The following is a 26,159-nucleotide window of genomic DNA, read 5'->3' as shown; positions in this document are numbered from 1 at the left end:
CATCTTTTAAATTTATATCAATCACAACTGAATAAGGGTTGTATATCGGGTACTAAGCCAAACAGAGATCCCATGTTGGTTTCAAACTAAAGGCCTATTTCTTTAATTAATGTGGATGGGAAAATCCTGGCTAAATTAATGGCTTTATGATTAGTCAAGGCTCTCCCTTATATGATTGGTATGCACCAAACGGGTTTCGTTGCTCGTAGAAATTCTTCAAATAATACCAGATTGTTTTTGCTAAATTTAGAATATGAAATGCCAATGAATGATTCAGCCTTCTCTGTTTCTTTGGATACAGAGAAGGCCTTTGATCATGTAGAATGGACTTTTATGTATCAAGCAATGGCTTGGTTTGGTATAGGATCTGGATTTATTCAAATGGTTCAAACCTTGTATAGTTCCCCTTCTGCCAGATTATATATCAGTAATACATTCTCAGAGCGTTTTTGTCTGAAGAGGGGAGTTAGACAAGGATGTCCCTTATCCCCTTTGCTTTTTGATATTGTTCTGGAACCCTTGTTGTTGGCTATTCGGTAGGCAAAGGAGATACAGGGAATTCCATATGCGGGTTGAGATTATAAGGTTTTGGCCTAAGCAGATGATATATTGCTTCATTTGAAGAATCCTGAATTTACCATCCCGCATTTACTGGAATTGATTGATTGATTTGGCAAATTTTCTGGTTACAAAATAAATTGGAGCAAATCAGAGGTTCTTCCATTAAATGTGCATTGTGTAAAAGGTTTATTTGATTCATTCCCATTTCTTTGGAAGGAAGAGGGTATAAAATATTTGATTCAAAGAACATTGGAAGACACAATGACAGTAAATGAAAAGTCTTTATTGCTGAAAGTCAAAGAAATGTGTGAGCATTGGAACACATTACATCTTTCCTGGTGGGGGAGAGTCCAATCCATCAAAATGATGATTTTGTGGTTTGTTACCAAATGAGTATGTTACCGGTTTATTTTCAAAGTTCATTTTATAAGAAATTAAATGGGATTCTTACAAAATTTATTTGGCTGGGCAAAACTGCTAGAATAGCCTTAGTATCTTTGCAAAAACCACAATTGGGGGGGGGGGGGTAAATTTTCCAAATTTTTATAGGTATCATTAAGCCTTCATATTGCATTAGGGTATGTATTGGATCCTTCTTGAACTCATGGAGAATCTATCGGACTGGCTGATATTAGAGTCATAAGAACATAAGAATTGCTGCCGCTGGATCAGACCAGTGGTCCATCATGCCCAGCAGTCCGCTCATGCAGCGGCCCTCTGGTCAAAGACCAGCACCCTAACTGAGACTAGTCCTATCAGCGTACGTCCTTGTTCATTATGAACTTGTCTAACTTTGTCTTGAATCCCTGGAGGGTGTTTTCCCCTATGATAGACTCCGGAAGAGTGTTCCAGTTTTCTACCACTCTCTGGGTGAAGAAGAACTTCCTTACGTTCGTATGGATTCTATCCCCTTTCAATTTTAGAGAGTGCCCTCTCGTGAACATAAGCAATGCCTCTGCTGGGTCAGACCAGAGGTCCATCATGCCCAACAGTCTGCTCACGCGGCGGCCCATCAGGTCCAGGACCTGCATAGTAATCCTCTATCTATACCCTTCAGTCTCCTTTTCCTTCAGGAAATCATCCAATCCTCTATCTATACCCTTCAATCCCCTTTTCCTTCAGGAAATCATCCAATCCCTTCTTGAAACCCAGTAGCGTACTCTGTCGTATCACACCCTCTGAAAGTGCATTCCAGGTGTCCACCACCCTTTGGGTGATGAAGAACTTCCTAGCATTAGTTCTGAATCTGTCCCCTCTCAATTTTTCCGAATGCCCTCTCGTTCTTGTAGTTTTTGAAAGTTTGAAAAATCTGTCCCTCTCCACTTTCTCTGTGCCCTTCATGATCTTGTAAGTCTCTAGCATGTCCCCTCTAAGCATCCGCTTTTCCAGAGAAAAGAGGCCCAGTTTCTCTAATCTTTCAGCATATGAAAGGTTTTCCATACCCTTTATCATTCGCGTCGCTCTCCTCTGAACCCTCTCGAGTATCACCATATCCTTCTTTAGGTAAGACGACCAATATTGGATGCAGTACTCCAGAGGCGGGCGCACCATCACCCAATACAATGACAGGATAACGTCCTTCGTCTGGTTGTAATATTTTTTTTGATAATACCTAGAATTCTGTTCGCCTTTTTAGAGGCCGCTACGCACTGTGCTGACGGCTTCATTGTTTTGTCCACCAGTACCCCTAAGTCCTTCTCTAGGCTACTTTCTCCTATTACCAGCCCTCCCATTGTATAGCTGTACATCGGGTTTCTGTTTCCTACATGCAATACTTTACATTTCTCTACATTAAACTTCATCTGCCATTTATTTGCACACTCTCCCAGCTTGTTCAGGTCCCTTTGTAACTCTTCACAGTCCTCTTTATTCCTAACCCCACTAAAAAGTTTTGTGTCATCTGCAAATTTTATAACTTCGCACTTCAGCCTTGTTTCTAGGTCATTTATGAATACATTGAACAGCATCGGTCTGAGTACTGACCCCTGCGGAACACCATTCGTGACCCCTCTCCAGTCTGAGTAGTGGCCCTTCACTCCTACCTGCCAAACAATTTTTATGTACATCCCCTTCCACCCCATGGTTCTTTAGTTTCCTAAGTAGGCGTTCATGGGGGTACCTTGTCGAAGGCTTTTTGGAAATCCAAGTATACGATGTCTATGGGGGTCCCTTCGTCCATTTGCTTGTTTATTCCTTCGAAGAAGTGCAATAAGTTCTTTAGACACGATCTTCCCTTGCAGAAGCCATGTTGGCTTGTTTTCATCAGTTTATTCCTTTCTAGATGCTCATCGATGCTGTCTTTTATCAGCGCTTCCGCCATCTTCCCCGGAACCGAAGTCAGACTTACCAGTCTTTAGTTCCCTGGGTCGCCTCTCAGTCCTTTTTTAAAGATGGGTGTAACATTTGCTATCTTCCAATCCTCTGGGATTACCCCTGTTTTCAGGGATAGATTACAAACCTGCTGTATTAATTCCGCTATTTCCTCTTTTAGCTCTTTCAATACCCTAGGGTGGATTCCATCCGGGCCCGGATATTTGTCAGTTTTTAATTTATCTATCTGCTTAAGCACGTCTTCGAGGCTTACCTCCATGGATGTTAATTTTTCTGCTTGATCTCCTTTAAAGATTTTTTTCAGGTTCCGGCACACATGATGTATCCTCTCTTCTAAATACTGACAAAAAGAACATGTTTAGTCTATCCGCCACTTCTTGGTCCTCCTTCACCACTCCTTTCCTATCTCTGTCATCCAGTGGTCCCACCTCCTCCCTTGCAGGCTGCTTCCCTTTAACATATCTGAAGAACGGTTTGAAATTTCGTGCTTCCCTGGCTAGCCTCTCTTCATATTCTCCCTACCTTCATATTCTCCCTACCTTGTCTTTTGTCCCCATTACGTCTGAGTCATATTTTGAGTATCAAACTGCCTAGAATATATAAGGACAATAGTATTCTTTTTTTCAATCTGGAATATATTAAAATTTATTAATAATTTAACACCTACTCCAATACAACAATCCACGTATCAATCTCTATGGTTAAACTGCAAGATACAAATTGGTGAGTCTAAAATCCTCTGGAAACATTGGTTGCTGGCAGGCATATGTACTTTAGATGATGTGATCTCAAATGGGAAAATGCTAAATTTATTACAACGTTGTGGGGGCGTTGTGGGGGCGTTGTGGGGGGTGTGGGGAGTTTTTAGGGAAAAAGTGCAGTTTACAGTAAAATGTGGAGGGTTACAACCCCCCAAGCCCCCCATAACGCCGGCGCGATGTCTATTAAGTAAACTGGGGGGGGTTCCCCAACAAACCCCCCCGTTGGAGCCCCTAAAAACTGTAATTTAGAGCGGCGCGGCGGCGCGCGCTGCGCTCAATTGTCGGCGCACGCTTTTGTCTTTCACGCCGTTGTCTATGAACCGGAAAGGAGACACTGGGGGCACTAAGGACATGGGAAGGAGGCACTGTGGGACACTATGGACATAGGAAGGGGGCCATGGAGAGACAGGCAGGCATGGCGCAACAGAGAAATACAGGCAGCCAGGACAGAAAGAAAGATAGACAGACAGGGGACCAGGGAGAGACACAGACAGAAAGAATGACAGACAAACAGCGTCCAAGGAGAGAGAGACAAAAAAACAACAACAGACAGATAGACATCTACTCTAGCTCCCGTTAATGTAACACTAGTGTAAAGTATAAAAATCTAAGGGCTCCTTTTATCAGGCCGCGCTAGCGGGGTTAACGCGCGCGACTTTTCATCATGCGGTAGCCCCCACACTGGCCAAAAACTACCGCCTGCTCAAGAGGAGGCGGTAGTGGCTAGCGCAGCTGACAGTTTAATGCGCATTAAACCGCTAGCGCAGCTTGATAAAAGGAGCCCTAAAATTCAGTGTATATAGACTTTAAAACTAGAACTAAACATATACTTTTTTTTTTCCAGATTAGCAAAATGTGAAAGCACAGACTCTGTTGTCTCCCAAGCAAGTGGAAGTAGTGGTCATTACCAGTCAGCAGCTGCCATCAGACAAGGACTGGAGCAATCAAAAAACACATTTTCTAGTTCTCTACAGTCTAGAAGCCAAGCTTCAGAAGTAACTACTACAACAGGTCAGACAAGTAAACAAAACATGCCGGAGCCAAAGATCTCAAAAGAGGTCAAGGAATCGAGATCACAGAAACACACTCGGGTATGTTTGCTGTTTATGAACTTAATATGTTTACTGTTTTACTTCCCATGATCAAAACAGCAAAAAATGGTAGTCTTTTTTTTTTTTTTTTTTTTTCCATTTTACAGCTGTTATTTTTACTTTACATTTCTCTCCATATGGATTTCTGAATCTTGATATCCTTGGACTAAAGAGTAACAGCATTCTGTGGTTTTATAGGACTAGTATTTTTTTCAGTGCTCCTACATCTAGACCAGTGGTCTCAAACTCAAACCCTTTGCAGGGCCACATTTTGGATTTGTAGGTACTTGGAGGGCCGCAGAAAGAATAGTTAATTTCTTCTTATTAAAGAAATGACAATTTTGCATGAGATAAAATTCTTTATAATTTATAAATCTTTCCTTTTGGCTAAGTCTTAATAATAATATTGTAATTTATAGGTAAAGAGACATGATCAAAACGGTTTTATTTTACTTTTGTGATTATGATAAATATACCGAGGGTCTCAAAACAGGACCTGGCGGGCCGCATGTGGCCCCTGGGCCGCAAGTTTGAGACCACTGATCTAGACAAAGCACAGCTTCCCTTTTAAATTTAAACAAAAACGTGGAGAGAGACAGAGCTCAAAAAAAAAAAAAAAAAAAAACAGCCCTTATTCTCAGTCCAAAAGAGTCCTGCAAAAGGGCTTTAAACAGTTATCAGTCTCTAAAAAAAACAACAGACTCCATTTATTCCACAAATTCACAATGAAAAAGAAAAATGAGCAGTGATGTACTTATCTTTGTAGTTGTAGACTGGGAACAACAGAAGATTAAATTGGGGAGTACATATGCACTCACAATTTCAGAAATTACAGCAGCCAAGCCTAACAGCAGCTCTGTTTTGCGGTCATGCTATTTCAAGAGCAAGGCACATCACACTTATGTACCTCCAATATAAAAAACCATTAAAATATTCTAGCATGGATTCACCAAAGAGTGAAATAATTCCAAGAAGACAGCTTATAACTTCATCAGGTGCCCCTTAGTCTTTGTAATTTTTGATGGAGGAAAAAATCAATCCACTTGTATCCATTCTACACCACTCTGGATTTTGTAGACTTCAGTCATAACCTTTGAGACAGAAGAATCTGAAGGGTAGTCAGCGTAAGTGTTAGTCTCCAAGCATGAGGGAAGGAGAGGATGATTGGCAAAAGAAGGAAAGCCAGGAGTTAGTGAGAAAGGAAGAGTAAATGACAGCTACCTGGAGAGATGGAGTAAACTTCAAAGGAAGAAAAGGAGCAAGTGAGTCAGAAGTGGAAGAAGGGGTTGGAACATACAAGAAGGATAGAGTAGAAGCTTGACATCAAACTGTTTTCAAACAGGGTGAGGTTTATGGGAGAAAAGATAACTTCTGTGGCAGAGAGCAGCAACTGAAGGAGAATCTTCAGAGAAAAGCCAAGTCTATGTATGAGAAATAGAGGTCACAAATGTAAGCAAGCTTGGTAGAGACAGGGCAGACATTCCTCTTGAGAATGGCACATGAGGAAAGACAGAAAAGAGAGAAATAGGATTAAGACTGAAGAGGTTGCAAGTTTGATCTGCAAAGATGCATTGAAAGCTGATTTGGTGGACCAGGATTGGGATTGATATCTTCAGTAGAGAGGAAGAGAAGCAAGAGAATACAGAGAAGAATAGGGAGGCATGACAACAATGATGAAACTGAGATCTGAATGAAAAGAAGAAAACTTTGAAGGTCAAGAGCCAAGAAGAGGGTGGAAGACAAAAGGCTGGAGAGGTGACCAAAGTAGAAAATGGCAGTGTAGCAGTTTGGGATAGAGAATAAGACAAGATAGTTAGCAAATGTAGTGGAGGCCTAGGAAATAGGAGAAATGAAAATACAAACTTTTGGAGACATGATATGGCAAGTGGCTGGTAAGAGATTGGGTAGCTTGGGGTGGACCTGGGAGGTTGGGGTGATAGTTACTGGGAGGTATATGAAATGGTCTGCAAACCCTCTCCCCAGCACCTGGCAAACAGTTGGAAAGAGTAAGGGGTAGCAGGAGAAGAGGCTTGAGTAGCTCTGAATGAACTTTGAAGTGGAGAAATGTACATATGGGCTGCAAGTAAAAGAGCATCTTCCCCTTTCACACCCTTAAACACTTTGACAAATAAAGTGTAATGGAACATGATAAGAGAGGATGGAAATTACCTTTCCGATCTCCAATGGGGATGAGTTTCAGGAGAGTTAACATAATATAAATGTTTATTTATATACCACATTAACCTTTCGGTTCAAGGTGGTATACAGGATAGTAAAAAACATCAAGAAACAGTAATTTTTAACAAATTAGAATAATACAGTTTTACAAACACATAAACAATAGTGATTGGAAATGTGCTAAGAACTATTTTGTAATTTAGTTGTGCTTTAAATAGATTTGGGTACACAGATAAAGGTGATATACATATAAATAAATCTAATGATGCCAGATCCCAGTTCTCATTCTGACTGAGCTGTTGGTACAAAAGAGCAGGAGGAAACTGCTGGACTAAAAATAAATATATAGTAGTATCAGATGTTGGTATCCTGTTTCATGGAAAATAACTGTAAATGGCAAGCAGAATATTTAGAGTGTTTCTGGTGAATTCTTTATTATGTATTTTATCCTTCACTCATCGCTTGTACATATATTTTTTTTTGTTCTCTTCAAGATGCTAAAAGAGGTGGTTGCTAAAACCCTGGAGAAACATGGTATTGGAGTTGATCATAAATGTTTTGAAGCATGCAGCCAGCGTCTCTTTGATATTTCAAAGTACTACCTCAAGGTATTTTTTTCAGCATTTAGTGGGTGCTACTGTGTTGTGTTTAATTAAAAAATGTATTGGCTGTATCGTAATATTCTAGATTAGAATACAGTTTATGGAAGACAATAATAGTAAAGAAAAAAGATAAACCAATTAAAGGTAACTTTAAACACACAATTGATTTGCTTGATCCAAAAAAAAAAAAATAGCATTTAAGATACCATAAAAACAAAGAGATGTAACCAGCGTATAAATGAGAGATTCGCAGCAGGAAGTATCTATATAAGGCCGTATAGAGTGTATCATATGCAGAGAATTGAAACAAGACCTAACTACCGAGACCAATTGAAGATGAAAAGTCAAAGCTGTATCTAAATTGACTCCTAAATACTTTATAGAATTTTGAAGTTCTACAGGATGGGATCGTAGGAGTGGAGACTCTGCTGGAGACTGTAAAAAAACAGTAGTTTTTTGAGGATTTAATATTAGTTTTATTTTGTGAAATCCATTCATCGATCATATCTAAACAAAATGTGTGGATACCAACAAAATATCAGCAGCATAGATATAACATTTAATCTGATGCTCCTGAATTGTCAGAGCGAGAGGACTTAAGAAGATATTAAATAGCAAGTGTGATAATATAGACCCTTGTGGAACACCACAAGACAGGCGACAAGTTGATGAACAAGAGGTGCCAAAGGAAACTTTGAAAGTTCTGTCTTTTAGGAATGATTCAAACCAGCTAAGTACCATTCCTGAAATCCCTACTGATTCAAGATGGGATAACAAAAGAGAATGACTAACTAAATCAAAAGCAGCATGAAGGTCCAATGAGATGAATAATTAAGCTTTTCCTTGATCTTTTGCAGTATAACAATAATTAAGAAGTGAAACTAAAATTGTCTCAGTAGAACGAAACTTCCTGAAACCTGATTGAAAAGGATGAAGCATATGCGACAGCTCAGAATGTTGAGAGAGCTGCTGAAAAACAACACGTTCCAGAATTTTCAATACAAATGGAATATTAGAAATAGGGCGAAAGTTAGATACTTGTGATGAATCTTAAGGAATGATATTTGAGAACTGGATAGACTAAAGCAGTCTTCCATTCCAAAGGAACCTCGCCTGAGGATAAACTATTGTTGTTCATGCTAAGAATTAAAGGTGACAATCCGCGCTCTTCAATCTCTCCCTTAGTACGGGTAACGTCCCGTTGGACTGGAAGACGGCTAACGTCATTCCATTCCACAAGAAAGGCTCCAAGATGGAGACAGCAAACTACAGACCGGTGAGTCTCGCATCAATAGTGTGCAAACTAATGGAAACTCTAATCAAACGCCAATTGGATACGATCCTGAACGAGGAGAATCTACGGGATCCCCGTCAACATGGATTTACTAAGGGGAGATCCTGCCAATCCAACCTGATCAGCTTCTTTGACTGGGTGACGAGGAAGCTGGATGTTGGGGAGTCCCTGGACATCGTATACCTGGACTTCAGTAAAACATTTGATAGCGTACCACACCGCAGGTTGCTGAGCAAGATGAGTTCTATAGGATTGGGCGACACATTGATGAAATGGGTTGGGAACTGGCTTGGAGGTAGGCTTCAGAGGGTAGTGGTGAACGGCACCCCCTCTGAAATGATGAAGGTAATCAGTGGAGTGCCGCAGGGCTCGGTCCTGGGCCCGATCCTATTCAACATCTTTATAAGAGACTTGGCAGAAGGGCTGCGAGGTAAAATAACATTATTCGCCGATGACGCCAAACTAAGCAATGTAGTGGGCAAAAGCACAACAGAATAAATTCAATGTCCGACAACATGATGCAAGACCTACTCCTACTGGAGTGCTGGTCTAGTCCTGGCAACTCGGCTTCAATGCCAAAAAATGCAAAGTCATGCACCTGGACAGCCAAAATCCATGCAAGACTTACACCCTTAATGGCAAGATCCTAACAAGAACTGAAGCAGAACGAGACTTAGGGGTGATCGTCAGTGAGAACATGAAGACTGCCAATCAAGTGGAGCAAGCTTCATCCAAGGCAAGGCAAATCATAGGTTGCATACGCAGGAGTTTCGTCAGCCGTAAGCCTGAAGTCATTATGCCATTGTATAGATCCATGGTGAGGCCCCACCTGGAATACTGTATGCAATTCTGGAGGCCGCATTACCGTAAGGATGTGCTGAGACTGGAGTCGGTCCAGAAAATGGCCACCCGAATGGTCTTGGGACTCAAGGATCTCCCATACGAGGAACGGCTGGATAAGTTGCAGCTGTACTCACTCGAGGAACGCAGAGAGAGGGGTGACATGATCGAGACATTCAAGTATCTCATGGGCCGCATCGAGGTGGAAGAAGATATCTTCTTTTTCAAGGGTCCCGCGGCAACAAGGGGGCATCCGTGGAAAATCAGGGGCGGGAAACTGCACGGGGACACCAGGAAATTATTTTTCACTGAAAGGGTGGTTGATCGCTGGAATAGTCTTCCACTTCAGGTTATTGAGGCCAGCAGCGTGCCTGATTTTAAGCCAAATGGGATAGACACGTGGGATCTATTCACAGAGAAAGGTAGGGGAGGGTCATTGGGGTGGGCAGACTAGATGGGCCGTGGCCCTTATCTGCCGTCTATTTCTATGTTTCTATGTTTATTATCAAGGATCCAAGTTGAAGGTATTGGGTCTAATGGACAAGTAGTCTTTTTCATATAATTTATTGCTTTCTCCACTGTAACTAAAGAAAGGAAAATTAAAAGTTCACCACACTGAGGCAACCTTAGACGAACTTTCACCTACTAATAAACTTTTAGTTTTACAAGGAGAAACTTAAGTTGGTGAAGCTGGAAATGTATCTCTCAATGAAGAAATTTTATTCACGAAAAAATCTGCTAAATTGTCAAAGTTTGAGGTTTGAGATGGTGATGGTTTAATAGAAGAAAGTTTATGCAATGTAGCAAATAACTGCTTAGACCTATTTGGAGCTTGTTTATTTTGACTTGTATAATAGAAAAGACGTGCAGATTTTATGTAGGTGCACGTTAGATTGAAAACACATGATAAATGCATGTGTAAAACGCATGATAGATTGCAAGGTCTGCATTGTGACAAGATTTATGCCATCTGCGTTTGAGTGCCTTAAGCACCTCTTGAAGGAATGACAATCTTTCGAAAACCATGGTCTTTTTCGAGCGCTAGAGCAAACCTTTTATGGTAACCCTAGTATTAATTGCATTTTCAAAAGATGAATTCCACAACTGAGATTGCACTGAGAGTGGTAGAAAAATAAAGTCACTTGGAAAATGAGAAAATAAAAGGTGATAATGTATAAATATCACCAGCATGAAAATCACGCTTAGTGATTACATGAGACGACAAATTGGAATTGGAATTGGAATTTGCCGACATAATAGTATATGATAGTTACATATATTATAGCATGATGGGACCAAGGAACAAATGTGACAGTAGTAGAGATTAACCAATTATCAGATAAATAGGAAAAAATGAGTTCAAGGGTTTGTCCAGCTGAATGAGTTGCTTGAGAAACATGTTAGATTAGTCCTAAATCATGGGCCAATGAGAGAAACTGAAAATCAAACGAATGCTGGGGGTTGTCATAGTGAATAATAAAATCACCTAGGACAATCAAATTTGAATATTTTAAAGCTAGGTCTGAGAGATAAGACAGTGAACCGACTGTGAAGGAGGAGGTGGTAAGTAGAGTAATAAAGCATGTAAAGATAAAGTGGGAAACCAAAAAAGCATCATCTCAGTTTGAGGAAGAGAAGATGAAGACAAATGTAAAACAGAGTTTTCTAAAGGAGCTAATAAAGCCAGACCACCACCTTTAAAAGCATAAATTCTAGGTGAAGAATATGCAAAATAATCCTGTGGTAAACATTGATTCAAGATACTCTCTTCATCATCTCGAAGCCATGTTTCTGTTATAAAAAAAACATGGATTTAGGATGGGATTCTAAGATATCATGGATCAATAAAGTTTTGGTTTGAATCACTCTGCAATTTAAACATGAACATATGGGACACTCAAGCCAAAAACAGAGGCGGGCCTTGATAAAATCCTGAGAAGCCTTTGACCAACTACCAACAGCTTTAAAAAGGGCAATGGTGCACCCTGTGTCAAAGAACAATCTTGACAGAACAAGCTCACTTGCCAGTGATTTCTTATTTCTAGCAAAACATATAAACAGACTGCATTTAGTTTAACAATTGACTAGAAGAAATAAACTGCTTAGATCCATGCTAAACTGGTTTTGGCCAGGTACTAGTTACCTGGATTGGCCACCGTGAGAACGGGCTACTGGGCTTGATGGACCTTTGGTCTGACCCAGTAAGGCTATTCTTATATTCTTACTAGTCTTTAAGCCCGTTACATTAACGGGTGCTAGAGTAGATGTCTGTCTGTCTGTCTGGTTTTTTTTTTCTTTGTCTCTCTCTCCTTGCATGCTGCCTGTCTGTCTGTCATTTTTTCTGTCTGTGTCTCTCCCTATGTCTTTAGTGCCCTCAGTGCCTCCTTCCTATGTCCTTAGTGCCCCTTCCTATGTCCTTAGTGCCCCTAGTGCCTCCTTCTCATGTCCTTAGTGCCCCTTCCTATGTCCTTAGTGCCCCCAGTACCTCCTTCCTGTGTCCATAATGCCCCCAGTGCCTCTGTACTGTGTCCTTAGTGCCCCAGTGCCTGCGTACTGTGTCCTTAGTGCCCCAGTGCCAGCGTACTGTTTCCTGAATGCCCCCAGTGCCCCTTCCTATATCCTTAGTGCCCCCAGTGCCTCCTTCCCGTGTCCTTAGTGCCCCCAGTGCCTCTGTCCTGCTTAGTGCCATCAGTGCATCCTATGTCCTTAGTGCCCTCAGTGCCCCTTTCTATGTCCTTAGTGCCCCCAGTGCCTCCTTCCTATGTTCCCATCATTATCTTCCAGACTTTGTCCCACCCCCGATGCCAGCCTGCCTCCCATCCCCCTGAGCAGCATGTTTCCATTTAAACCCCCCACCCCCTGATGCCAGCCTGCCTGCCTCCCATCCCCCTGAGCAGCAGCCACAGCATTCCCTCTCCCTCCATTTCCGTGTTCAGCACCACTTCCCCCCCCCCCCACTTCCCTGTGCAGTAGCCACAGCATTCCCTCCCCTTCCATTTCCCTGTTCAGCAGCATTTTTTCCCCTCCCCCCACTTCCCTGTGCAGTAGCCACAGCATCCCTCCCCCTCCATTTCCCTGTGCAGCAGCAGGATTTCTCCAATCCCCTAATCTTCCCGCGGTCTGGCCGACTCCCTTGCCGGAGTTCTTTTTCAGTTTAAAGGTGCCGCCGCGGCTCCTCTAACGATCCCCGCCTGCATCGGAAGTCTTCTCTGAAGCAGGTGCAGCTCGTGACAGGAGTCGCGGCAGTACCTATAAACTGAAAAATAACTCCGGCAAGGGAGCCGGTCAACTGGCAGTTCAATTCGGAGCTTCGGTCTGCCCTGCTCCCTGCGTGCCTTGCCATATTGTATTTTTTAGTTGAAAGACATGGCGGCAGCTCCTCTCATGATCCCCACCTGCGTCGGAAGTCCGACGCAGGTGGGTATCGTGATAGGAGCCACCGCCGAGTCTTTCAACTTAAATACGGCAGGGAGCAGGCCAGACCGAACAACAGGATGAAAAACAACCCTATACAGAACCCATTCCATGCAATACCTTGATATTCAGCATCACTCTAGCCCCTACCAGCAGCCAATATCTAATATAATAAAACGGTAGCCGCGCATGCGCACTCCTACCTGCGGGGCCCTACAGCGCATGGAAAACGGAACACGCGAGAGGGAGTGCGCATGCGCAGCTAGCGTTTTATTATATTTGATGTTCTTATGGATTCAGACCTGATTATGGAATGGAGACTGTTCTTGTGTCTTTGCTAGATGATGATCATAAAAACTGAGACAAGGGATTTGCCTTGGTGTTGGTACAGCTAGATTTCACAGCAGCTTTTGACAATGTGGATGGCAATATCGTGTTATCATGACTAGCAGAAACAGGTATCAGTGGCATAATACTTGCGTGGTTCAGATCCTATTTATCGCACTATGAATCAAAACAGGAGCATTGTGATCTCCTCTATTATCACATGCCCATAGTTTGGATTTTTTTTCCCTCTATAAATCACTTCACTGCTCTTATATTACAATTTCTTACTATTGGCTCCTAATTTAACTGCTTTGATGACTTCACTCATTGCTGCCACATAAGAAAAGCCATCCTGAATCACACCATGGTCCATCGAGCCCAGCAACTTATCCAAAGGCATAATGTTGATGTTTCTTGCTCTCAATCCATTTTCAGATAATCGCTATCATTCTACATAATTGCTTTCTTAGTAGCTGTGGTAAATTGGGCTGAAAATTTCAATGTACTATATTATCTACAATGATTCCAATGAATTTCTTGTTTGGTGACACCTAACTTGAAATCTTGTATTTTGAAATTGAGTTTATTTTTCCTTGTGTGCATTATCTGGCACGTGTCCATATCAAAAGAATAATTTTATAAAGAGACATAGTTGCCTGTGCCTTTATAAATACTGGGTCAGACCAAAGGTCCATCTAGACCAGCATCCTGCCTCCAACCAGTGGCCTATCCAGATCACAAGTACAGTGCTTGGCAGAATCTCAGAAAGAAACAAGATTCCATTTTACTTAATACCAGGGATAAGCAGTGGCTTTCTCCATTTCTACCTTAATGGTTTATGGACTTGTCCTCCCTGAACTTTGCAAATCTTGTTAAAAACAAAATACGTTAACTGCTTTTTTAAATCACGTAACGAGTTCCAGAACTTAACCTTTTATATGAAAAAAATAAGAACATAAGAATAGTCATACTGGGTCAGACCAGTGGTCCATCTAACCCAGTATCCCGTTTCCAGTAGTGGCTAATCCAGGTCACAAGTGCCTGGCAGAAAACCAAGTAGCAACATTCCATGTTACTGATATCAAGGCAAGCAGTGCCTTCCACCTCATGTCTGTTTCAATAGCAGACTATGGACTTTTCCTCCAGGAACTTGTTCAACCTTTTTTTAAAACCCAGCTACACTAACTGCTGTTTTCACATCCTCTGGCAATGAGTTTCAGAGCTTAACTACCGTATATACTTGAATATAAACCGGGATTTTTGGGCCAAAAAAGGGGGTCCCGGTTTATATTCGGGTCATCCCCCAGTGACCACCCGAAACCCCCCCTGACTTCCTGCAGGCCTGCCTTAGGCTGGGACAGGAGGCATCCCTCCCGTCTCCTGCCCCGGACGACACTAATAATTACCACCTTCCCTCCCTCGCGTACCTATTCCCTGGTAGTCCAGCATGTATCCCGCGCTGCAATCCTTTAGATTTTTAAGGTAGTAGCTAGCGGCACACTTGGGCCGGCACGCAGGAGTGAGCTTTTTGTGCTCCCAGCCAGCCCTGCACCGCTCCTTGATAGGCTGCTGTGAGAACCGCGAATCCCGCGAGAACTTCCCCAGTTCAAAGGGAATTATATCTTCAAGACTACAGCTCTTTTTTTCTTATAAGGCTGCTCTTGTTTGGTCAACTTTGCCAGCTCAAATTTGATCTACCTTCAGTGTCTTTAAAAAAGCTCTTAAAACTTTTGTTCCAAAAATTCAGTCTCAGTAGTTAATTATGGGATAATGTCTTTGCCTATATTCTAGATCAATTAATCTGTCTTCTTTGTATGTTATCTGCTATCATCTAATTGCTGGCAAAAGCAGAATATAAAATATTTAACTGTATCTAAAATGGGTAGGCATTGGACTGAGTGGCCATAGTAGAGCTATTCTGAGCTCCCCCATTCCAAAGCATATGATCATATGTGCTGTTCTCATTTTTACCTTAGGATCTGAAAACCTCTAGAGGTTTGTTTGAAGAGATGAAGAAAACAGCTAACAATAATGCAAAACAGGTAATTACATTTCTGAAATATTCCAAGTGCAATAACAGAATATTGAAAGTTCTGAATATTTTCCTAAGTCTATTATGAATCATGTGATTGTGATCAAAAACATTTTTTTGACTGTGCTAATCTGCCAAAGCGTCAAATACTTTGTACTGCATACTTAACACTTCCATCACACAAAAAAAGAGAAACCACCAAAATGGAGAGTGCATGATAAGGATTGGATTGGATCTATTATCCTTGATACACCACTATGATAAAGGTCATAGTGCAAAACCCGAAGGAACAGTACAGTTTAGGAGGGTGAAGAACTTATGTTTACGACGGAAGAGCAGGACTTGGGTGTGATTCTATGTGATGATCTTAAGGTGGCCAAACAGGTTGAAAAGGTGATGGTGAAAGCTAGAAGGATGCTAGGTTGCATAGGGAGAGGTATTTCCAGTAGGGAAAAGGAGGTATTGATGCCTCTGAATAAGACTCTGGTGAGACGTCATTTAGAATATTGTGTACAATTCTGAGGCCGCACCTTCAAAAAGATATAAATAGGATGGAGTCAGTCCAGAGGAAGGTTACTAAAATGGTGTGTGGTCTTCGTGATAAGGCATAAGAATATAAGAATTGCCGCTACTGTGTCAGACCAGTGGTCCATTGTGCCCAGCAGTCTACTCACACAGTAGCCCCTAGGTCAAAGACCAGTGCTCTAAATGAATCCAGCCTCACCTACGTACGTTCAAGTTCAGCAGGAACTTGTCTAACTTTGTTTTGAATCCCTGGAGGGTGTTTTCCCCTATAACAGCCTCCGGAAGAGCATTCCAGTTTTCCACCACACTCTGGATGAAAAAGAACTTCCTTACGTTTGTACGGAATCTATCCCCTTTTAACTTTAGAGAGTGCCCTCTCGTTCTCCCTACCTTGGAGAGGGTGAACAACCTGTCTTTATCTACTAAATCTATTCCCTTCAGTATCTTAAATGTTTCTATCATGTCCCCTCTCAGTCTCCTCTTTTCAAGGGAGAAAGAGGCCCAGTTTCTCTAATGTCTCGCTGTACGGCAACTCCTCTAGCCCCTTAACCATTTTAGTCGCTCTTTTCTGGACCCTTTCAAGTAGTACCGTGTCCTTCTTCATGTACGGTGACCAGTGCTGGACGCATTATTCCAGGTGAGGGCATACCATGGCCTGGTACAGCAGCATGGTAACTTTCTTCGATCTGTTCGTGATCCCTTTCTTAATCATTCCTAGCATTCTGTTCACCTTTTTTGCCGCCGCCACACATTGCACGGACGGCTTCATCAACTTGTCGACTAGTACTCCCGAGTCTCTTTCCTGGGGGGGGGTCTCTCCAAGAACCACCCCAGACATCCTGTATTCGTACGTAAGATTTTTGTTTCCGACATGCATCACCTTACACTTATCCACGTTGAACCTCATTTGCCATGTTGCGGCCCATTTCTCGAGCGTGTTTATGTCACTTTGCAGATCTTCACAATCCTTCATCTTCACTACTCTGAATAACTTAGTATAGGGATAGACTTAAAGATCGCAATCTGTATACTTTGGAGGAAAGGCGGGAGAGGGGAAAAATGATAGTCGTTTAAATACTTACATAATATAAATGTGCTTGAGTGGAGTCTTTCATTTGAAAGGAAACTCTGCAATGAGAGGGCATAGGATGAAGGTAAGAGGTGATAGGCTCCGTAGTAATCTAAGGAAATACTTTTTTACAGAAAGGGTTGTAGATGCATGGAACAGTCTCCCAGAAGAGGTGGTGGAAACGGAGACTGTGTCTGAATTCAAGAGGGCCTGGGATTAGCACATGGGATCTCTCAGAGAAAGAGATAATGGTTACTGTGGATGGACAGACTAGATGGGCCATTTGGCCTTTATCTGCCGTCATGTTTCTATGTATTAAGTGATAAACAAAACTACAAATAAAACAATCACAATAGCATAAAAAATACAAACAATGTCATAAAATGAATTTCAAGCTACAACATATTTCAGTAGCTGGTAGATGTGTTTTGGGTTGTTTTCCTTGGTAATGCCTAGATGCTTTTCATCATTGGTGTTGGTGCTTGTGGAATTGTCATTTTGCCTCTTCAAGTTTTATGAAAAATAATAGCACTATTTTTGTATGATTTTGTTCAGCAGGTAATATTAAAACAGATAAATCTATATTACCATCATTTTGTATTATGAGAATGCAACAGTAATACTTTTCAGAAAATGTAATTTTCATGTACAGTGCTATAAAAATAACTTTTCCAGTTAATTGAACCTCTTATCTGTGTTTTTAAGAAGTTATATCACTAATGTATTTAGAGCTATAGAATATTTATATTTGCATTGGTCAGAATTTTTTTTCCCAGATATACATTTCATATTATGTTTTCATTTGATTCTTTAGGTTATTCAATGGGAACTAGAAAGGAGAGACAAATAATGCATACCATGGCTGGCACATTAAAGAACAAGGTTTATATAATGAAAGGAAAATGGTGTGCTGCAAGTGGGGGGCATAAGTGACCCCTGTTATTGTTATGGCCTTTTCTGTATTCCTCCTGCCTGACAGATTATTGTAGAAGGGTTGCTATTTGTACCTTTGAAAATTAAATGAATTGAAAAATGAAAAGTAGCCTGATAATCTGGAAGCAAGATTGTTTGCCTCTTTCATTTTCTTAATTCCCAGCATTCCCTTTTTTTTTCTCTTCTGTTTGTTAGTCAAGATTATTAATGTGAGAAAAAGAACTTCAAATCACTACAATTTATCCTTTCTAAAGCACAATTGTTTTTGCTTAACATCTCTCATATGTTTGGTCATTCTGCTTTCATACTTGCGTCTCTGTTTTATTCAGCGAGCTACCTGCGGTAGATAATGCTTGATAACTGTGTGAGGCTATGCCGTTAGTGAATAGCCCTCTAAATATTTGAAGAAGTTACAGAGGAAACTTGAAACCCTGACCTCTTTCTTGCCTCTTCTCTTTTTCCCTTGTGCTTCCTTTCTCCACGTCTTCCCCCAATGATCATGATTAATCATCATAACTTCCAATCTGTCTCCGTGGAGGAAAAACAGAGACCAACGTGTATACATGTTGCCAGCAGCTTACTGATGCTGGGCTTATTGTGGTGTTTGGAGGGGTGGGACGTGGCAATGAATGGAGTTCTTTGCAGCAGTCATTGAAGAAGAACCCACCCAGCTGCAGAGGTTTTGCTGCCACATCTGACAGAATTCAAGGTGGCATGCAGAAGTGCTTGTACAGATTTACTCTTCAGAATACATTTGAAAAGAATGCCAGTACTATACTTGATAAGAGTATTAAATTATGTTTAACATTATTTTTCCTTCTGAAAGTGCAGTATTTGTTTTCTATACATATTAGTGTAAAATTACTAAACAAACCATATTAAGTTCTGCTGGGCAGAACTGTTTGGTTTGTCGAACTAAAAATGAGGAAAAACAATCCCCACAGCGAAAGATAATGAATTAAAAAGCAGGGATGAGCAATGGAATTCTAACACAAAGGAGAAAACCCAAGGTGCACAAGAAATAAATGTATTGTATAAATCCTGAAAAAGAAGAGAGGTTCAATTGACAGAGGCACATATAGAGGACCCAAAACGGCATTGTGTTTTGGTGAAGATCATGCCTGCCTCAAGGGTCAAAACATTCTGTATGGCAAGATATTACTAACCAAAAATGAGGGCCTGAAAGCTCTATATAATATATACAGACAAGTCTACCTCCAAGTATAAACTAGTCTAACAGTTTGTACTCGGAGGTAGATTTGTTTATATATTATATAGAGCCTTCAGATCCTCATTTTTGGTAACATCTTGCCATACAGAATGATTTGACCCCTGAGGCAGGTGTGATCATCTCCAAAACACAGCACCATATCGGGTCCTCTATATGTGCCTTTGTTAATTGGACTTCTCGTCTTTTTCAAAATGTGTACAATTTATTTATTTTGCACCTTGGGTTTTTTCCTCTGTGTTGGAATTCCATTGCTTATCCCTACTTTTTTCTTCATTTCTATTTGATATGTAGCATGTCTTTTAAGAAATTAATGGTATTCTGCAAACTAGAATAAGGCAATATGTCTAAGACAGACCTTATCTGTGTTATACTTTGCAAAGTATTTTGTATATTTTGTAGAGCTTGCTTTCTCTGTTAATAAAAATGTAGTGTCTCTAATTGTTTTGTCAGAACTTTTATTCTTTGCATGTTTTTTGAATGGAAAATTATTTTTTTCTACAACAGGATTTACTTTCCATTCTAAAAGCATAGTCATCAATTTAGCATTACTATTACTATTAATTATTTCTATAGCACTATCAGATGCATGCAGTGCTGTACAGAGTCACAAAGAGTAAGAAAACAGTCCCTTCTCGAAAAGCTTATAATCTAAACAGGCAAGACAGACAAACAAGATGTCATGGATACAGTTAAGGGGAACTATTAATCAGTTGGCTGGGTTGGAGGGCAGAGGAGTAGGGTTAAGAATTGAAGGCTATATCAAAAAGGTGGGTTTTCAGTCTGCTTTTAAACAAGGGAAAGGAAGGGGTCTGATGGACAATTTATTCCAGGCATGGGGGCGGCTAGGTGAAAGGAACAAAATCTGGAATTGGCAGAGGAGGAGAATGGTAATGTTAAGAGTGACTTATCTGAGGAACGGAGTAATCTGGGAGGTGTATAAGGAGAGAGAAGCAAGGAGAAATATTGAGGGGCAGCAGAATGAACACACTTGTAGGTCAGCAATAGGAGCTTGAACTGTATGCGATGGCAGATAGGGAGCCAGTGAAGTGACTTAAGGAGAGGGGTGACATGAGCATAGCGAGGTTGGTAGAAGGTGAGTCGCACAACAGAATTTTGCACAGATTGCAAGGAGGAGAGGTGACACTGAGGGATACCAGTTAGGAGTAGATTGCAGTAATCAAAGCGTGAGGTTACGAGAGCTTGAACAAGGGTTGCATTGCATACCAATTTTCTTATCTCACATTAAAAATGAACTACAGTATTTTGCTTAGGGTTAGATTCATTTAATAGTGATGCTGGGAACTAACACACTTTAAGATTTATTATTTCCAGATACCATTTTATGCATGCAAATCCTTAACACACATTCTTTGAGGATAAACAGGCAGTATATTCTCACATGAGTTGCAACGTCCATGGAGCCCAGCATAAATATTTACCAAAATGTACTGTCATTTAAAAACTTTAGCACTGTCCATATCATGTGTGCGCATGTGCCTTCCCACCCGATGTCAGCTTGCGGGACCTTCAGTTCTTTATTTTCCAAGAACAAGCGGTATACCAAGTTTTAATAAAACATAAACTCCTGTGTACAGTAAACACTTTCCCTTCTGGTGCCTTCCCATAACATTTTTTGCTCATATTTTTTTCATTTTTTCTTTATACTTGTGATTTTTTTTTTTCGAGCCTGCAGGCAGCTTCCCGCCTCCATTGAGGCCACACATGTCAACTCCTTTTCGGGAGCGGCTTTACTCGATCTCCCTTACAATTGAGCCCTTTGTTTTAGCATATGTGATCTTCCCGTCGATGTCCCCAATGTCCAGTGGGTTTAAGAAGTACTCTCAAAATAACAGAACCTTCTCAGGTTCAGACCCTCACAACTGGTGTGTGTAGTGTCTAGGTCCTGAGCATCAGGACATTTCTTATAATCTCTGTGCGTGCCTGCAAAAGAGGGCTCTAAAGGCTTGCCAAATTCAGATTGAGAAGCTCTTTGGGTCCAAGTCCACCATGTCTACCTACCCATTACCAGCCCAGGCGCCTCTTCTATAGACGTCAATGCCGACATCCAGTCAGCCTCTGGCTCTGTCCAGAGGAGACTCCAGCTTTTCTTCTTACGAGTGTCAGACCTCAGAGGACCTCTGAAAAAATCTAAGACACATCGACACTCGCCTAAACACCTGGTCACTAAGGGTTCATTCTCTTTTGAATTCAGTATCGAATCCCTACAGGGAGGACTATTTTCCCTACATGCTGTAGTTTATTTATTTATTCAATTTTCTATCCCATTCTCCCAAGGGAGCTCAGAACGGTTTACATGAATTTATTCAGGTACTCAAGCATTTTCCCTGTCTGTCCTGGTGAGCTCACAATCTATCTAATGTACCTGGGGCAATGGGGGGATTAAGTGACTTGCCCAGAGTCACAAGGAGCAGCTGTAACCCACTGCGCCATGGCGATTACAGCTTCAATGCTCATAGAATTCCTTTGAGTTTCGGAGTTGTTACCGCAGCGGCCACACTAAAACCGCACGACAGCTTTGTAAAAAAAAAAAAAAGGGGGGGGATGATTTCTGCATTTTGTATCTCCCTAGCATTTTCTGCAGTAAAGATTGAAGCAATTCTTTTACTGGCTGATGCTCAGAACTCCTACGCTGTTCTGTACAGCATGCAAATCATAGATGCACTGTTGGTGGTATCTGTGTCCTATTTATCTCCTTCCATCAGGTCTCTGAAATGCCTATTATATCTGTCTTCATTTACCCCCCCCCCCCTCCTTTTACAAAACTGTAGTGCTGGTTTTAGCAGTGACCGTGACGATAACAGCTCCAATGCTTATAGGCATTCTATGAGCGTCTGAGCTGTTTCTGCTGTGGCCGGCGCTAAAAACCGCACTAAAGTTTTGTAAAAAGGGGGGGGGAATATTCTTAATTTCCAATATAAGAACATAAAAATAGCCTTACTGGGTCAGACCAATGATCCATCAAGCCCAGTAGCCTGTTCTCACGGTGGCTAATCCAGGTCACTAGTACCTGGCCAAAACCCAAGGAGTAGCAATATTCTATGCTAACGACACAGGGCATGCAATGGCTTCCTCCATTTCTTTCTCAATAACAGACTATGGACTTTTCCTCCAGGAACATGTCCAAACCTTTCTTAAAACCAACTACGCTATCCACTCTCACCACATCCTCTGGCAACGCGTTCCAGAGCTTAACTATTCTCTGAGTGAAAAAATATTTCCTCCTATTGGTTTTGAAAGTATTTCTCTGTAACTTCATCGAGTGTCCCCTAGTCTTTGTAATTTTTGATGGGAGAGAAAAATCGATCTACTTGTACCCATTCCACTCCACTCAGGATTATGAGGACTTCAATCATATCTCCCCTCAGCCGTCTCTTCGACGCTGAAGAGCTGAACAAAATTCAGTCCCAGAGGGGAAAAATTTTAGTTAAATTAAAGATCAATAGGAAGGGGAGCACTAACCACAACAAAGTAATAAACCACAATGATATATTAATGTTCTAGGAAGCAGAACCCTCAGGGTCCACCACCCTCTGAAACAAATGTTGGTTTATATGGGTTTATATTGGATTTTTTTTTTTTTTTTTTTTGTAATCATTGATGCTACTGCCCTCTCTATTCATTTTATTATCCAAAATTACTGCTGACTTAATAAAAAATAAGATTACTAGTAGAGAAAAAGAATCAACACTATTAATCATGGCATGGCCAAAAACCTCTACTACTTGATAAAAAAAAAAATCAGTTGGCTATTCCTTCTAGAGTAGTTAAAGTCCTTTTGCAGTTAAGGTGGAAAACAGTTTTGAGCATTTAAAGCAGAAAAGTGTGAATTTTTGACTTGCTGAATGAATTACTTTATAAACTAGTTGTGGAACACTAAGTAGAGGAGAATTTGGCCACAAAATGATTAATAGTGGGTCTTTTTCTTCACTGGGGCATATTTTTATTAAATCAAAAATAATAACCATTTGTTTTAGTGACATTCTCCATTTTGCCAGTAGCATTAGAAGATACAGTAGATTCTCAGTTAACCGGCATTGGTAGATGCCAGAAAAAATATAGTTTCTGGTTGCTTAAGAGTTACGAGTATGTAAAAAAAAAAAATGGGCCTAGCTAATACTATATCCCATCCCTTCCTTCCCACCTTTCTTTCTGGCCTGGGTCACTTCCCCCCCCCCCCCCATCACTTATGGGTCCAGCATCCAGCCATCTCCCCTCCCCTGCCCTTCACCCTGCAGGTCCAGCATCCATATCCCTTCCTACTCCTAACACTTTTAGTCCACTTCGTCCCTGGGTCTGCCCCCTCCCTCTGCTCAGGTCTGGCCTCTGATGGACCCCCCTCACCCTGTAGAACCGGTAGCTCTTACCTGCGGCTCTCCCAAAGCAGAAGTGGCAGCCAGTCAGCAGAAGCAGCGCTGTAAACAGGCTGCAGCCAGTCCCGACAGGGTCTTTATCACCTAGGAAGTGACATGGCAGAGGAAACACCCTGTCAAGGGTTGAAGGAGGCAGTTGGGGGTTGTTGGGTCATGAGCATGGGAGACTTTTTTTATTTTTCTGGTTGGTTGACTGAGATTCTACTGTAGCTCAATAAACCATGCACCCCTGAGTTTCACTTGGCCTTTTTTTCCATGACCTAGTTAAGAAGCTGCACTATCTACATAGTAACATGGTAGATGACAGCAGATAAAGACCCGAATGGTCCATCCAGTCTGCTCAACCTGATTCAATTTAAATTTTATAATTTTTTCTTCTTAGCTATTTCTGGGCAAGAATCCAAAGCTCTACCCGGTACTGTGCTTGGGTTCCTACTGCCGAAATCTCCGTTAAAACCTACTCCAGCCCATCTACACCCTCCCAGCCATTGAAGCCCTCCCTAGCCCATCCTCCACCAAATGGCCATATACAGACACAGACTGTGCAAGTCTGCCCAGTACTGGCCTTAGTTCATTTTTTAATATTATTTTCTGATTCTAGATCCTCTGTGTTCATCCCACGCTTCTTTGAACTCAGTCACAGTTTTACTCTCCACCACCTCTCTCGGAGCGCATTCCAGGCATCCACCACTCTTTCCGTAAAGTAGAATTTCCTAACATTGCCTTTGAATCTAGTTCCACACAAGTTAGTGGAGCCCATCTTTTGAAAATAGGTTTCTCATTCCCCCAAATCTTTTCTAAAGCAGGACTTCCCAAATTTGTCCTGGCGATCCCACAGCCTGTCAAATTTCAGCATATCTACAATGAATATGCACGAGATGAACTGCATCCTGATCAGAGGGAACAAGATCTCTAGACAACTCCATTTCTACCAAGGTATGGGAGATTGCTCCATTTCCCCCCCCCCCCCCCACACACACACACTGATGTCAACCATGGAACCATCATGATCAGACGGGACAAGCCCCCTGGACAGCTCCACTTCCATGAGGGAGCCACCTACAACTGTAGAGCAGTTGGGAAGGATCCCCAGCCTGTGGAAACCAGACTGGTGCAGCAAGATGTGGGAGATCACTCCTTTATCATCTTGGTCACTCTTCTTTGAACCTTTTCTAATTCCATTATTTCGTTTTTGAGATATGGCAACCAAAACTATGCACAGTAAAAGTCGAAGACACACCATAGATCAATACAGAGGTGGTATAATATTCTTGGCTTTGTTTACCATCCCTTTCCTAATAATTCCTAGCATCCTGTTTGCTTTTTTTTTTTTTTTTGCCACAGCCCCACACTGGACAGAAGATTTCAGCATAGTGTCTACACTGACACCCACTGACATTCCTAAGGTGGACCCTAGCATCTGGTAACTATGATTTGGATTTTATTCTTCCCTATATGCATTACTTTGCATTTATTCATATTAAATTTCATCTGCCATTTGGATGTCCAGTCTTCCAGTTTCCTAAGGTCTTCGTGCAATGTTTCACAGTTGTCAAGTAGTCTGTACAGGTTTGATCAGATATCATGTCAACTCTTAAAAACAAACCAAAACCTTCATTGGCTCATTGTGGAATTCAGAATTAAAAGTATCAGTGGTAAGTAAACAAACCTTATATTTAAGGCATTCTGGATAGGTATTCCATCTTACATAAACTCTGTACATTTACTCACACTCTCTCTTCATTAAATGATCAAAGATTGGTTCAACCCAGATCATTACTTGCCTATAAAGATGCTTGGCATTCTGTTTTGTTGCCCCTTTTACTTGGAACAACTTACCAATGTGCATTAGTGTAGAACCATCTATAAAGAAATGTAAGAAGGCAATTAAACTTCATGGTGCATCCAAGGCTCGTCCCATGTCCTGAACAAACCTCAAAAACGAGGAGGGACGCAGACCGGACCGATCATCCTCCGGGGTAGGTGAGTGAGAGCAACGAGCCGCCGAAAAGGAAGGCGAGGCCTCGCGGCCAGCCCCCACATCCAACCCCCAAGAAGCAGCGCCGAAAGAATGTGCTGGGGTCGGAGACCTCCGAGGTCTCGAGGAGCCCCTCGGGGAGGACCTCGGGGTCCGGGGCACCGAAACCTTCCGACGCCTCGGAGAGGAATCCCGGGAACCCCGGAGCGAACCCTTCCGAGGGGGCGATCGAAGCAACCTCGGGTTCGAAAGGGAAAGATCAGAGATCCGAAAAGCCTCGACGTCCCTGGCCGGCAGGGAGCGACCCCGCCTTGGAGGAGAACCCCGAGAACGTTTTGGCCTCTTGGAATGGCGCTTCTCCCGAGGCCGGCCTAAAGGCGAAGAACCCCCCGAGGTTCTGGAGGACAACTTCGAGGACGAAAGCCGTCGAGTCCGGCGCACCTTGTCTCGGGGCACTCTGACGCCCCGCTCAGGCTAGGCCGGGGCCGAGGCCAGCTGCAAATGGGCCAAGGCCGAGGACAGCTCTGAGGAAATAAGAGCCCGGAGCATGTCCTAAAAAACCGGGACCGCCATCATGGACGGCATGTCGGTAGCCATTGTG

The 26,159-nt window shown here is 41.9% G+C and overlaps 1 protein-coding gene across 1 annotated transcript in view; it reads left to right on the top strand.

The window, feature by feature from the left end:
• The window catches only part of MTBP (MDM2 binding protein), a 155,181-nt gene extending 136,679 nt beyond the window's left edge, over positions 1-18,502 (top strand). Inside the window, exons 19-22 of the mRNA XM_033933248.1 lie at positions 4,498-4,744; positions 7,417-7,530; positions 15,376-15,441; positions 17,840-18,502. Coding sequence (XP_033789139.1) covers positions 4,498-4,744; positions 7,417-7,530; positions 15,376-15,441; positions 17,840-17,875 — 463 coding nt within the window. The 3' untranslated portion in view covers positions 17,876-18,502. The remainder of the gene's footprint in view (positions 1-4,497; positions 4,745-7,416; positions 7,531-15,375; positions 15,442-17,839) is intronic.
• Positions 18,503-26,159: the final 7,657 nt, after the last annotated feature.

The sequence above is a fragment of the Geotrypetes seraphini genome, chromosome 2, assembly GCF_902459505.1.
Source record: "Geotrypetes seraphini chromosome 2, aGeoSer1.1, whole genome shotgun sequence".
NCBI lineage: Eukaryota > Metazoa > Chordata > Amphibia > Gymnophiona > Dermophiidae > Geotrypetes > Geotrypetes seraphini.
The sequence above is the reverse complement of the archived record's forward strand: the minus strand, read 5'-3'. Positions and strand labels throughout refer to the sequence as shown.